Source organism: Pristiophorus japonicus, chromosome 19, assembly GCF_044704955.1.
Source record: "Pristiophorus japonicus isolate sPriJap1 chromosome 19, sPriJap1.hap1, whole genome shotgun sequence".
In the NCBI taxonomy this organism is placed as follows: Eukaryota; Metazoa; Chordata; class Chondrichthyes; family Pristiophoridae; genus Pristiophorus; species Pristiophorus japonicus.
In genome coordinates, this window is record NC_091995.1 from 30,927,393 (window position 1) to 30,943,023 (window position 15,631).

The 15,631-nt window shown below is 43.1% G+C and overlaps 1 protein-coding gene across 1 annotated transcript; it reads right to left on the reverse strand.

Moving 5' to 3' along the window:
* Positions 1–12,509: 12,509 nt before the first annotated feature.
* LOC139230160 (melatonin receptor type 1B-like) lies at positions 12,510–13,442 on the reverse strand. The gene has a single exon (XM_070862003.1). It carries the CDS (start codon positions 13,416–13,418, stop codon positions 12,510–12,512), a length of 909 nt encoding a protein of 302 aa, XP_070718104.1. The 5' UTR covers positions 13,419–13,442.
* Positions 13,443–15,631: the final 2,189 nt, after the last annotated feature.

The window sequence follows — 15,631 nt, forward strand, 5'->3', positions numbered from 1 at the left end:
ATAACAGAATAGATTGTGATCTAACTGAAGTGGTTAAGATAATCATAGGACCTCGTAGGTTGGATAGAGATAACATCTTCGCTTTGTTGGGGGTGTTGAGAATCCGGGGAACAACTTTAGAATTATAGCTAGACAGCTCAAGGATCAGGTCAAAATCACTTCATCACATAGAATAGTGGATATCTGGAAATATTGCAGCATTAAAGCAATAAAGCCCCCAATGAATAAAAAAAATCAAAAAAAAATGTTTCTAAAACATTTAATTTATTTCAATTTCAATTAATTTTAAATGTTTGTGGTGATTTTTGTATTTATGTGTTGTGTTTCTGTGTTCTGTGGGGTATTCTCACTGAAAGTAATGGGAGCTCCATACAAACGGAACTCACCATTCCTATCAATGAAACTACTCCATGTTCATGGAATGCGTGGTCATCTGCGCTGGGCTGTGCATCGAGGTCTCGGAGCAGAAGTATTCATTCCTCCGGGACCACCAGGTACTTTTGTAAAAATGTTTTCCGTCAGAGGCATCCGCCTTCGTGAAGCCTCCAGCTGCAATTTATGAACTACGGTGTTCAATGGCACGGGAGCTTGAGCACTGGGTTATAGCAATGGAATCTGGACAAAAATCTCAATGGACAGTAAGGCTTGTTCTTCCTGTTAGGAAGTGATTATGTTTACACCATCTCTTCTTTCCGTGATAAAATGGAGCAATGCCAACTGAATAGAACTGAGATGAAGACATAGCATTGATCAGTGATGTCTCACACTGGAAGCAGTGGCTGTCTCAGTACTTTAATTCGCTGCTGGTGCAGCAGACTGATAATTACAGCTGATAACCTGTGATTCTTTGCTTGGTGACGTACTTGTCAGTCTGCTTCCTGCACATGCACAGACTTCACAGATAGCAGCAACGCATTTTCTCCACCCAGTATAAGAATATGGATGTTTTTCATTGTTTTTTTAACAAGGGTCAAAGGCAGAAGAGCTAATATAGGAACTATACTTGAACAATATGAATAGATGAGAATTAAATCTGAAAATGCGAGAAATACTCAGCAGGTCGAGCAGTGTCTGTGGAGAGAGGAAAAGCGTTAACATTTCAGATCAGCGACCTTTCATCAGGTCATCCATCTGATATATTAACTCTGTTTCAATCCACACATCCTGCCTGACCTGCTGAGTATTACTAGCCTTTTTTTATATATATCAAATTTCCAACATTTACAGTATTTTCTTTTGTTTAAGCCGCTCAGAAATGTTTTAAACTCTGCGGTTGCTGACCCTATCTTTGATCACAATGTCACTACTGAGTAAAGCTTTACTTCAGGAAAAGCAAAGATATGTAGATTGCTGTGATAAAATTGGAACTGGGAGATTACATTCGAATATGGAGATAACAGTGTAACAAGAGCTAACAGTAAAACCCTGCAAGAATTAGACAATATGCTGATTAATGAAAGAAAGACTTGCATTTCGATAATGCTTTTCATGAGCTCAGGATGTGCCAGATTGCTTTTTAGCCAATGAAGTATAGTCACTGCTGTAATGACCAGGATGCATGTTTGGTAACATTGTATCAGCGAGGGTGTATACATTGTGGGAATTATGTCCATGACCACAACAAACCACGCTGGGTACAGGTCTATTAGAAATAAGCACAACATATATTATTAAATGGTTTACATCCAATACAATGACGTAAAACCTAACAAGGTGATAGTCGACAATCTTATCCTCCAAATCCCGGCGGTGCCCACCGCGGGACTGTGACACAGTCGCTTGCTGTGTTCTGTTGATGGTAGTTCTCTTCCAGTCGTCCTCTGTGTGCATCGTGCCTTCAGGGTTCAATCGCTGTTTCTTTTATACCTTCCCCCTACCACCCCCAAACCAGCCCCGCCCCACCCGCCACACGTGACAGCTTGCAGCTGCCTGGGTCTCAACACTTGCTATTAATTTCCAGCTTTCGACATTCAATACCTTATCTGATATTTTGCAGAACTTCTGTATAAACAATAGTTTGGTCTGTAGCTTTAGCGATATATGGGTAGCGCTGCAGAATAACAAAGGGCAAAAAACGCTAGTGGGAGTTGTGTACGGACCTCCAAACAGTAGTAGTGATGTTGGGGATGGCATCAAACAGGAATTTAGGAGTGCATGCAATAAAGGTGCAGCAGTTACAATGGGTGACTTTAATATGCACATAGATTGAGCTAGCCAAACTGGAAGCAATACGGTGGAGGAGGATTTCCTGGAGTGCATAAGGGAATGGTTTTCTAAACCAATATGTCGAGGAACCAACTAGCGGGGAGGCCATCTTAGATTGGGTGTTGTGTAATGAGAGAGGATTAATTAGCCATCTCATTGTGCGAGGCCCCTTGGGGAAGAGTGACCATAATATGGTGGAATTGGAATTCTGCATTTGGATGGAGAATGAAACAGTTAATTCAGAGACCATGGTCCAGAACTTAAAGAAGGGTAACTTTGAAGGTATGAGGCGTGAATTGGCTAAGATAGATTGGCGAATGATACTTAAGGGGTTGACTGTGGATGGGCAATGCAAGTCATTTAGAGACTGCATGGATGAATTACAACAATTGTACATTCCTGTCTGGCGTAAAAATAAAAAAGGGAAGGTGGCTCAACCGTGGTTAACCAGGGAAATCAGGGATAGTATTAAAGCCAAGGAAGTGGCATACAAATTGGCCAGAAATAGCACCGAACCTGGGGACTGGGAGAAATTTAGAACTCAGCAGAGGAGGACAAAGGGTTTGATTAGGGCAGGGAAAATGGATTACGAGAAGAAGCTTACAGGGAACATTAAGGCGGAGTGCAAAAGTTTCTATAGTTATGTAAAGAGAAAAAGGTTAGTAAAGACAAACGTAGGTCCCCTGCAGTCAGAATCAGGGGAAGTCATAACGGGGAACAAAGAAATGGCAGACCAATTGAACAAGTACTTTGGTTCAGTATTCACTAAGGAGGACACAAACAACCTTCCAGATATAAAAGGGGTCAGAGGGTCTAGTAAGGAGGAGGAACTGAGGGAAATCTGTATTAGTCGGGAAATTGTGTTGGGGAAATTGATGGGATTGAAGGCCAATAAATCCCCAGGGCCTGATGGACTGCATCTCAGAGTACTTAAGGAGGTGGCCTTGGAAATAGCGGATGCATTGACAGTCATTTTCCAACATTCCATTGACTCTGGATCAGTCCCTATCGAGTGGAGGGTAGCCAATGTAACCCCACTTTTTAAAAAAGGAGGAAGAGAGAAAGCAGGGAATTATAGACCGGTCAGTCTGACCTCAGTAGTGGGTAAAATGATGGAATCAATTATTAAGGATGTCATAGCAGCGCATTTGGAAAATGGTGACATGATAGGTCCAAGTCAGCATGGATTTGTGAAAGGGAAATCATGCTTGACAAATCTTCTGGAATTTTTTGAGGCTGTTTCCAGTAAAGTGGACAAAGGAGAACCAGTTGATATGGTATATTTGGACTTTCAGAAGGCTTTCGACAAGGTCCGACACAGGAGATTAATGTGCAAAGTTAGAGCACATGGGATTGGGGGTAGTGTCCTGACGTGGATTGAGAACTGGTTGTCAGACAGGAAGCAAAGAGTAGGAGTAAATGGGTACTTTTCAGAATGGCAGGCAGTGACTCGTGGGCTGCCGCAGGGTTCTATGCTGGGGCCCCAGCTGTTCACGTTGTACATTAATGATTTAGACGAGAGGATTAAATGTAGTATCTCCAAATTTGCGGATGACACTAAGTTGGGTGGCAGTGTGAGCTGCGAGGAGGATGCTATGAGGTTGCAGAGTGACTTGGATAGGTTAGTTGAGTGGGCAAATGCGTGGCAGATGAAGTACAATGTGGATAAATGTGAGGATATCCACTTTGGTGATAAAAACAGAGAGACAGACTATTATCTGAATGGTGACAGATTAGGAAAAAGGGAGTTGCAACGAGACCTGGGTGTCATGGTACATCAGTCACTGAAGGTTGGCATACAGGTACAGCAGGCGGTTAAGAAAGCAAATGGCATGTTGGCCTTCGTAGCGAGGGGATTTGAGTACAAGGGCAGGGAGGTGTTGCTACAGTTGTACAGGGCCTTGGTGAGGCCACACCTGGAGTATTTCGTACAGTTTGTTCTCCATACTTGAGGAAGGACATTTTTGCTATTGAGGGAGTGCAGCGAAGATTCACCAGACTGATTCCCGGGATGGTGGGACTGACCTATCAAGAAAGACTGGATCAACTGGACTTGTATTCACTGGAGTTCAGAAGAGTGAGAGGGGACCTCATAGAAACGATTAAAATTCTGTCGGTTTTGGACAGGTTGAATGCAGGAAGAATGTTCCCAATGTTGGGGTAGTCCAGAACCAGGGGTCACAGTCCAAGGTTAAGGGGTGAGCCATTTAGGACCGAGATGAGGAGAAACGTCTTCACCCAGAGAGTGGTGAACCTGTGGAATTCTCTACCACAGAAAGTAGTTGAGGCCAATTCACTAAATATATTCAAAAGGGAGTTAGATGAAGTCCTTACTACTCGGGGGATCAAGGGGTATGGCGAGAAAGCAGGAAGTGGTTACTGAAGTTTCATGTTCAGCCATGAACTCATTGAATGGCGGTGCAGGCTAGAAGGGCTGTATGGCCTGCTCCTGCACCTATTCTCTATGTTTCTATGTTTCTATAACAAATGCATTGTAGACCTTTGATTTATTTCGTGGCTAACTATTGTTCTGGCCGTGACCATCCAGTTCTAACTTAACACATCTACTTCAGCAGTTATAATGATTAAAATAATATTGGCACAATTTACCATCATGCTTTGCTTCGCAGCTTTTACTATGGTTAGATAAGCTTACACGCATTTTATTTACTTTTATGATACAATAATTAAACAAAACCAATTTTAAAACCCTATCACGACATGCAGTTAAGTTTTATCTTAAAGGTGACAAAGCAAAACACAGTTCGGAACTTTTGTGACCTTCAAGGAGTGATAGCGTGCACAGCCTGGATATTGCTCGTGATGCCAGGAAGTGCTTAACACGTGATTTTTCCAGAAGTAGGATTGGCATATCATCATAAGGTGAATCTTTTGAAAGAAAATAAAAGCATTTAATTGTCAGAGATATAACTGTCTCTAATTTCCACGGTTCTGTTATTAAAATGTTAAGGATTTCCAAATAATCGGAATGTTTGAGCAAAATCGGTAATAGTTCGAGCTCCTGATTGATAACATTTCAGAAAGTGTCAAACTGGCAAGCTCTGTGTTAGGTTCTGAGGAGGCACACTAATTTTCAACTCAAGGTGTGTTAAAGGACCGGGAAATAGCCAGATATACAGTCAATAATCTTTATTAATTAACACGCCAATGCAACCCATGGCATGCATTGTCTAACATGAGTCAAAGACTGACAGATATGCCACACACCAAGGCAGGGGAGCTGGCTTCTCTACACCGGTCACAACAGCTTCAAGTCAGGTTGCCAGAACTGGAGAATTTTGCAATTAAAAAAGGTGGGATAGGCTGGAGTTGTTTACTTTGGAACAGCGGAGGCTGATGTGAAGCTTCATTGAGGTCTAAGGAATTTTGAAAAGATTCGAGATAGAATGAATAGGAAGCTCTTATTTTCCCCAGCAGAGAGGTCAATACCAGCGGGCAAAGATTTAAAGCAAGTGGTAGAAGTATCAGATGGGAATTGAGGAGTACTTGTATCACCCAGAGAGTGTTGCGGTCTGGAGCTCAGTGCCGGAAAGGGTGGAAGAGTCAGAAACGCTCATCTCATTTTAAAAGTACTTGGATGTGCACTTGAAGTGCCACAATCTAAAGAGCTACGGACCAAGAGCTGGAAAGTGGGATTAGGCTGGATAGCTCATTGTCGGCCGGCACAGAAACGATTGTTTCAATCGCCTCCTTCTGTGATGTAAATTTCTATGATTCTAAATCCAGCATTATGAAGTACAACAGCGTGGCCTGTACTTATGTGGTTATCTACAGGATCCAGCACATCAGCGCATTATGTGTATAGGTTGTGGAGTGGTAAGCTCGTGTACTGGTTAGGTGAGCTGCTATCAATAGTTCGGTATGCTCATGAATGTCTTTCAGCTTGTTTATCACACTCCGGACATCCTTACACATCAGTGTTCATTACCAGCTCCTCTGATCTTAAAAGTTTAACATCCTCAATATTTTACCAAAGGCACTTTATTGTCAGCTACATTCCCTAAAATTCCTGCAGACGCACTGGGGAAAATAAATTCCACTTTCACACTGACCTCCGCTTGGCTGCAGCTGTCTGAAATATCAACACTGGTGATAACTTTGTGAAGATTCACTGACTGTCAGACAAACGTTCAGCGTTGTGTCCTGTTATTAGAACCGATGTGATCAGATTCAGAGCGGCAGGGAGGAGTACCATCATATTCCGCCGATAGGGAAGAGGCAGGGGTTGATTCCAGTAAAGGACGAGAGGCGATGCATGGGTAGACCTCCGCCATCAAACTGAGCGGCTGCCGCCCTCCAGCTGGGATACCCGACAATTAACTCCGAGTGCATCCGGTTATTTTAATGGTACAGATAATTTCACATTGAGAGTAAATGGATTCCTGACATCACGTGTGAACTGTCCAGCTCTATTTTAGGTTATGCCCCCTTGTACTGGACTCAAACACCTGAGGAAATAAGTTATCTTTATCTCCTCTATCATAGCCTTCAATCATCTTAAATACCCCAATTTGATCACCTTTTAATCTTCTTTACTCGAGGGAACATACCCTAGCGTATACAACCCGTCCTCGTAATTTAACCGTTTTAGCCCAATGTCAGTCTGGGTTGCACCCACTCCAGGCCAATATTTCCTTCCTGATATGCCCAAAACAGAAGGAAGTACGACAGATGTGTTCAACTTTATAAAGAGTTGATGCATAACTTTCTTCACTTTATTAACCCGCTGCCCGAACAATAAAGACAACATTTCATGAGCCTTTTCGATTGCTTTTTGTATCTGTCTAATAACGTTCAATGATTTGCGTGCCCATATATACCTCAGAGAAATAGCCTCCCATTTCTCTTTGCCCACATTGAACTCTATTTGTTGCAGTTTTGACCACTCACTTAATCTGTCTATGTCACTTTGCAGCCTCTGCTTCCAACACCATGACTTGCCTCCCTTACCAAGTTTGTGCCAGTTGCCTCCGTCTCAATTCCTGTATCCCAGTGAATAGTATATGCGGTGAAATGTTGAGCTCCGACAACAGACCACTGTGGAACATCACTTATCACTTCTCGACAATCAGAGTATGTATCCATTAGCCCCACTCTCTTCTTTTTAACAGCATTGCCTTTTCTGCATGCCTCACTGTTCTCCGTACTTTTGTTCCCGAAGCTACCTCATTCATATCAATATGTCTCTAGTTAATTTGCAACCTTTGTTTGAATAGCATGCGGGTCCCTGGACATTATAAATTGAGATGCATAGTACCACAGCAAATATGTTTAGCTAATCCAGTTTATATCACTGCTGAGACCTGAGCTGGTGTTTTTTTTTTTATCGATTTTGGCATCCCACACTGTAGGAAGAATTTCAGTTCCTTAGAGAGGGTGCAGAAGAGATTAACTAGCACTATGTCTTAATTCAGACAAGGTTAGATTTAACAGAGGTATTTAAAATTATGAAAGATTTTGATAGTATAGATAGGGATAATGTGTCTCCATTGCCAGGAATGTCTGTAACCAGAGGACAAGGCTGGAAGATAATTGGCGAAAGAACGATTTTAGCGATCAGCAGAAATTGTTTAATGCAGCGAATTGTTGTGATCTGGGAGCACTGCCTGAAATTCTGGTGGAAGCAGCTTGAATAGTAACTTTTGAAAGGCCATTGGACATAAAATTGAAAGTGAAAACTGCACGGCATTGGGAAGCTGACAGCAGAGTGCGACTAATGGAACAGCTCCTTCAAAGAGCCGGTACAAGCACCATGGGCCGAATACCCTCCTTCTGTGCTGTATGATTCCATCATTATTTGCTGTTTCTTATTCTATCCGGAGTGTTTCCACTCCCTGCTCTCTCTTACTGATATATTTTCTTTCAATTGCAGTAACGTTGTATTTTATGCAAATTCCTTCCTCTCCTCCTTTCACTATTAGCTATGCTTTCCAGGGATCATGCAGCCTCGAATATTAAGTTCCCATATTGAGGAGTTGAGCAGGACCTGTTCTCTCCATGACGCAGCCTTTCCTGTATCAATTCCATTCATCGTTCCTCATCCGATCTCCACCTCGATTTTGTTGACAGCGCCACAATAAAATCTACTTTCCTGTTTCAATTTGCCCACATTTCCTGTACAAGTTTACCATCACCGGATCATTGATTTTTTTCCATAAGTTAATGGCCACATCTTCGAACCCGAGTCACGTGCTTATTGAGCAGCCTTCGGCTCATGAGACGGGACAAAGCTACTCATTGAGATTCCGAGGGAAATTATTTCCGCACATTTGTTTAACGGAACCTTTTGTAAGATCCAGTAAGATTACAAACACATTGAATTCAATTTGCTGAGCAAATCACAACGCCTTCAAAGAAGGAGCCAGTTGGAGTTGATTGTGTTGTCCGGTTGGTGCTGTGACAAATTCTGAAAATTGATTAACGATTGTATTGCTCTTGGTAACCTATAAATACACGTTCTGCTGTGTGACACTATTTTTGGCAACAATTTACAAACAGTAACAATTCCATTGTGCCCGATACATGAATGGCAATGGGGCTTTATTTCCATGATCTCCGCCTGAATACTCCCTTTACGCTGCTCCGTTGCTGAGGTTCGGTTCCACGTCTCAGCCAAGTGCACCATCCTTCCATTGTGAGGCAACAAAGCGGCGGTAATTTTTAATTCGCTCACTGGACATGAAACCCACGGGGTGGTCGATTTTACCTCCAGCGCAATAATGAAGCCCATGCAGAGTTAGATCAGGCGGGAAGTAATACTAGCATTCCCCCCCGCCCCCCGCGTGGGGTTGCCGGGCAAATGAATTTGGGTAAAATTGCCCTCGTGATATGTAAACCGTATTGGTTGAACCCATCCGCCGTACAGGGACAATTTGTAGTGGGGACATTTATATTTGACCAAGGAGATTGCACCCCGCCTGATTTTGACATTTCCCAAACCCTTGGACACTGAAATTAATTGTGAAATCCCCGAACATTGAAAGATCAAAAATGGAACCTCTGCTTTAGAATAATTCTTTTCCAGAGAGCCCGCAAATTCCGTGACAAAGCCACCAGCAAAAGTTTTGACAAGCTCTGCACAAAAATGTACGACTGAACTCAGGCTCTTCCATGTCTCCCTCCAAACCCTTATGGGCGGAGTTACAGCAAATTCCCTTCCGATGGGTGGATGGTACCTCCCCAAGAGACAGTTGTAGTCTGGTTTCACATTGCACATGAGGGCACAAGCAGTACTGTCGTCAGATGGAGCCTGCTGCAGTAGCACAAATTTTAATGTTCTGAATGGGTCACAAAACATTATTGCAAAGCCATACTCCACCTCATCCTGCTGTGCCACTCATCAGATCCCCACCAGTCTGCCTTCCCAACTCTACTCCTGTACATATTCACACCAACTTGCCTTGAACCTCCACCTACGCCTCTCTACCTACATTATCATTTCCACTTCTCACTAGCCACCCTCATACTCACCCTCGTCCTAGTCTATCATAGCAACTCTTAACACACAAGTGCAGGCATTTGGGTCTTTTGAAAATGTTAATGTAAAGTTTCTATTCATCACCATGGGCAATCCCTCGAACGAGAATGACTTGCTTCCGCGAGATTTCACAGAAATTTCAATGAAGACCCCGATGTTCCTGTCCTGAACTCCAGCTGATGGGATGGAAGATGCCTCTGCGGCATTTTTTTTAAACGTGTGGTGACCGTTGCACATCAGCCACCACACGACCTTGACAGAGCTCGGACATTATCCATTGGCAAGGATTAACAGGACGACTGGAGACCTGCTTTGCTGCACGGACCTAGGTCTTTAAATGATCTAAATATAGCAGTTTTGGCAGGCCCATGCTGCCCGTAGGCCGTCGGCTCTTCTATTAATGTGCTGTCAAAGATTGAAAACATTATTTTCAACACTTTGTCTTCGTGGTCAGATTTGTGTGCACCTTTGTTTGTGGCTCAGGGATTTGCAGTGAATGGTGAGACATAATGGTACACCCCGCAATGGTGATGAATGTGAACAGAATTGCTTGTTCATTGTAGGTATGCTTTATGATGCTGGTGTGGGGTGGTGCCATCCAGGCGCATCATGTGATAGCTATTGTGTACAGCGGCAAGTGAAGTAAATCTGCCTTTCCAGGCATCAATGTGGTCGGGTGCTGACGCCCTGTGACCTAGCAGCATCAATTGTGTATGAAGAATGTTGATGTTTTAATTGGTGCTGACGGTGTTGTGGCTGATTATAGTGGTAGTCTGAGGAGCAAGCTGATATAGTTTCAGGGGCGCCAATGCTAAAGTAATATATGGCTGTTGAAGCAGAGATATCAATGGTGATATCGGATGTTCCAATGAGGTGACACTGGATATCGAGTTCAATCGAAATGCTTGCAACCTGCATATTGCTCAATCCCCCTTCTGAATCCAGTAAGAACCAGCTTTTGATCTTGGGAAGTGAACAGCACTCAGATGGGAGCTTTTATAACAACATTGCAGCTGTCAAGTAAAAAAATTAATTAATATTCACGCAACTCGCGAAGTCCTGACCTGACGAGATTCCCAAGCATCGTATACCCCATGGACAACCTGGTAAAATGATAAGTTCAGCTCAAAATTCTTTTTAACAGGCTGTTAACAAAGTCGTAACATGAACTGAATTTCCTCCCCGCCACTGCGTGTTGGTCTGTTCAGCCCTGACAGACCCGAATTCTGGGCATGGAGCGTGGCGGCGGCTTGATAGCGGGGTCGCATTCTGCTGACAGATAAAAAATAATTTCCCACCTGACCCACTAAAGATCTCCCGAAAAATCTCAACCATATTTGTTTAAAAATTGTCTTATAATTTCGCTGCATATTTATCTTTCATTGTGTATCAGATATCATCACGTTCAAGACTGAATGTTTACATTAATCACCAGCTGGCAAACTGGCACTATCAGATCTCTCCATCGCTTTGCTGAGCACCCGGTTTTGCTTCAATGGAAACAGTCCGCTTTCTGCCAGGCCATGAAAGTGAAAATTTATCCAATGTACCTTAAGGAAATCTTCCCTCTGTGGATCTGATATCGCAATGTGAAATAAATGTTCCCTGTAATTTAACTAATTAGATTAAAATTACGCCCGTGGTTCGACACGCCACCCAATGTTGCCCAGCATATTTATTGGCCTTCAATTTGCTGTCGAAGGCTTCCTGCCTGGAAATGCCTCCATTCCACGAAGCAAAATCGCGCCCATCTGGCAGCTCAGGTTCCATGGTCACTCATTCTCCTGGGCTTCGACAGGAACATGCGGAGAGAGGCACATGAATCTTGGGGATGTTGGCGGTTCGCCAGCATCCCTGGAATCACATGGGGCAACCCAATGAATGAAATTAGGCGGATCGCTACTCCTGATTATAGGGGGGGATGGCGGATTCGATATGTACAGAAACATCTGCTCCTTGCGTCAGCAGGCACAGGACGAGGGGTGGCATGCAGCAGAGGAATGGCGAGGTCGGCCGAATGAGCAGAGAGAGATTGTGGTGGGACATGATCAGGGCACAGGAGAGTCGTGAGTGTTCGTGGCCCAGCAGAGACGAGAGTCCAGAGGCATGACGGGACAGCCCACACTGCGATATGTGCACACACTAGGTCTGTGTCGCAGAGCTGCACTCCAGTCGTCTTGGCTAATGCTTGCCACTGGACCAAGACTGAGCTCTGTAAAGCCCATGTGGTGGCTGGTATGCAACGGCCACCTCATGTTAAAATATGCACGCACAGGCCACTTCCACCCTTCAGGATGTAGTGCTGGACCTGGAATGTCATTTCCTGCATGAAAACACCTTTGAACTTCATCCGTTTTTTTGCCTGCAAGCAAGTTATTATTGATACGAGGGACCTTCGAAGATGTATGCACAGAAAACTCATATGCATGAAGGACAATACTCCCAAAAAACATGTACACATCAAATACATAAAAAAGTTATCTATTTAAAATTAATTAAAGTGCCAATTAATTAAATATTTTAAAGAAATATAATCTTTTGAAAAATAAATATTAATGTTTAAATGGTCTAAAAAGTAAACTTACATTATTTAACGGCATTTTAATGTTTAAATGGTTGAAGAAAATATATATTCATGTAAACTCTTACGCTGGTAAAAACAGGGTTTATCTCTGCTTCTACCAGGTGTAAGAATTTCAGGGTCACTCGCTGGGCATGAAGCCCAACTCTCCACCCGCAGATGCCCTTTTCCCGGGGATGCGGTGGATCAGTCAAGAAGATTCCTGGCAAATGACAAGTTTCAGGTTTACAGTCCATGCGAACGTAAATGATCGAGTGACCGAGCTAATGGGCAATGAACTCTGATCGATTCCGAGTATTCATATTGTTTACATAATTTAATAAAGAAAGACAATGGATATTTCACAATGGTCTTAATCTCCTCCCGGAATTTCCTCTGGGTCAACGCATAAACGCAGGTGTTTGTACAGGTGCTGGCATACATCAAAAAGAGCGTGATTCTAATCGCCAAATAAAGTGAGTTTGAACCTTCCCATGCAATTATTTCCGTGAGCTTGAAACAGATGTTAATTATCACAACTGGCGTCCACAATACAATAAAGCTCCCAGATACAGCGAAGAGCAGAATGATGGATGTTCTTCTGTTCTTCATCTCGGGATCACTGCTGCTGTCGCCGTTGCTGCGGTTCTTCAGGGCTCTGCGAGCTCTACTGGCTACTAAGATGTACCTGGCAGTGAGGGAATTTAATAGCAACAGAAAAGGGAATGGCACTAATGTGACTGAGAGATTCAGGATCCATTTGTAAGCTATCCATGCCGGGGAAGAACCATATTCTGTTACTGTCCGGCAACCCCACTCTATATCCCCAACAATATAGTAGGGCTCATAACGGAAATAAACTGGAATGTTTATCAAAAAGCTGAGCATACCGACGATCGTTAGAACCACAGTGGCAGTTCTGTCGGTGCAATATTTTAATTTCAGTTTCTGACAACAAATGGTTATGAAACGGTCAAAGCTGAACGATACTGTCGACCAGACAGAGAGTTGGACGCTGGATACTTGTATGAATGCAGTAAAACGACAAACATTGGTGTACATCAAGAATGAATCTAGAAAATGATAACTCAAAATACTACTTATCGTTACATTAAAGACACAGACCATCAGATCTGCTATGGCCATGGTTACCATGTAACGAGTGATTCCTTTGGCTAGACCGCACTTTCCCCGGTACAGGATGAAAACCGACATCAGGTTCGCTGCAAGAAAGTGGAAAACAAGAGAGTTAGCAAAGAAATAGGTCTGTGGTCTGAAATAACAGCTCAGGTTAATTGCGTGGTTAGCAATAGCCAGTCCGGGAGATTTTTGCATGATTCCAATAGTGTTCCAGGTCTCGCCACACTCACTATGTAGGGTCCATCCTGCGTTTGTCTTGACTTATTTCTGCTTTAAGGCATTGGCTTACTGCATACAGTTCTGGTAAGCATATTTCAGGAAAGATATGATTGCATCAGAGATGTTACAGTTGAGATTGACCAGGATGTTGCTGAAACTGGAACATTTTAGCACTGAGTAAAGATTGGATCGGTTGGGATTGTTTAGTTTAGAACAGAGGAGTCTGAGGAGAGATTGAATTGAGTTGTCTAACTTTATGAGTACCAAGATACAGTGGGTAGAAAGGATCTATTTCCCTTATCGGATGGATCAATGTAAAGGGGAAAGGAATTAATTGTAATCTTAGAACGATTAAAGGCGAATTTAGAGAACCTGTTTCACCCAGAGGGTGTTGGGGGTCTGGAACTCACTGCCTCATATGGTGGTCGAGGCAGAAATCCCTTATCACATTTATAAGGACTTGATATGTAGTTGACATTTCTACAGTGCTACGGACCTAGAACTGGAAAGTGGGATTAGACTGGATAGCTATTTTCCAGCAGTTACCGACACGATGGGCCGAATGGCCTCCTTCTGTGCCATAAAATACTCTGGTTTAAATTAATCTATGGAACAGAATCTGAGACCCTGACAGTAAATATTGTCCCATATATTGGACACATCGGCCTTTTGAAAACAAATATCTTATTTCAACCCTTGGAACAAAAAACAGGCTCCATTTACGGATCATCATTTGTTCACACTGATGGGCGCCGAGGCAGGCTTCATCTAACCCACCCTTCGGGAAACAACAAGATTTAATGGAAGGCTGTCTTTACACCTCGCCTGATTTTACTGTTTATGAAAGTCACCGGATTACAATCGTGTGCGGGTGTAGAAGCAGCGGTCTACCCAATCTGGTGGGTTCCTACCTGGCCACTTTGGCTCATGTTACCACACTGCGAGCAAACTGCAGACCTTTCATATATGGGCAACGTGCATTTGTTGCTGACTTTCATCGATGGTTGTTACATTACAGTATGTCAGGTCAAGCCCTAACACCTGCTACCGTAATTAAAATAGCTCGATCGACTTTTGGCCAGAGGTGAAGCGGTTAAGTGATGTGGTCAACGCTAAAAAATTCCAACAGCTTCAAGTGGATGGCGGTCTTGAGGAACGTCCTGGGACTCTGGATGGGCATCATTTATCAAAAGTCGTGTTACATTCGCCGATGATATCGATATCCTGCGACCTATACATTCAGAGAACAAGGACCTTTCCGATGATAGACGGCCGGTTGTAATGACGATGATATCACAAAGGTTGTCATGTTAAAGTAAATAAGGAAAAGTAAGAGACTTCTGTTCAGTAATCTGCCACCAGAAACTTGGCAATCTTGGAACAAAGATGTGGAGACAAACAGCATGTTGAAATGGAAAATAAAACAATGCTTTCAAAAATGGCTTTCCAAAATTAACAATTGCGCGTCTTTACTTACCAGGAATGCCGATAATTGCAAGAATTGGATAGCAAATCACTGTGCCGTCTGCTAATCCCATTTTAAACGAAATGGAACAACAGTTGGGAGCAAGGCTCCTGCTGATGTACTGAAGCAATGCATTGAAAGCAGCCGTGACTTATACAAGAGAAAAGTCTCCGCTGAATCAACAAATTGCATTAGGGCGTTCATTAGTGACAGGCAATCCAATAAACACCCTTAAGAGTGTTCTTTCGAAAACAATGAGCAAAGTTACCTCTGCGAACACTAATTGGGGATTGCGAAAAACTAGGTGAGAGATGGAAATTTCAGGCTCAGGAATCGCCAGTTCTGGGTCTATGGTACCTCCCAGTACTTTGATCTCACGAATGAGCTCTAGTTAATTAGATGCTTGAATTATATGCCAAATACAGTCCCTTTTTTCATCTCACTAACATCATCAGATAGTTCGCAGATTCCTGGTGTATACCATCCTGCAATAGGCACACTGATTCCGCTTTAAATACTTGCATCAGTTTGTCATCACCAGGTA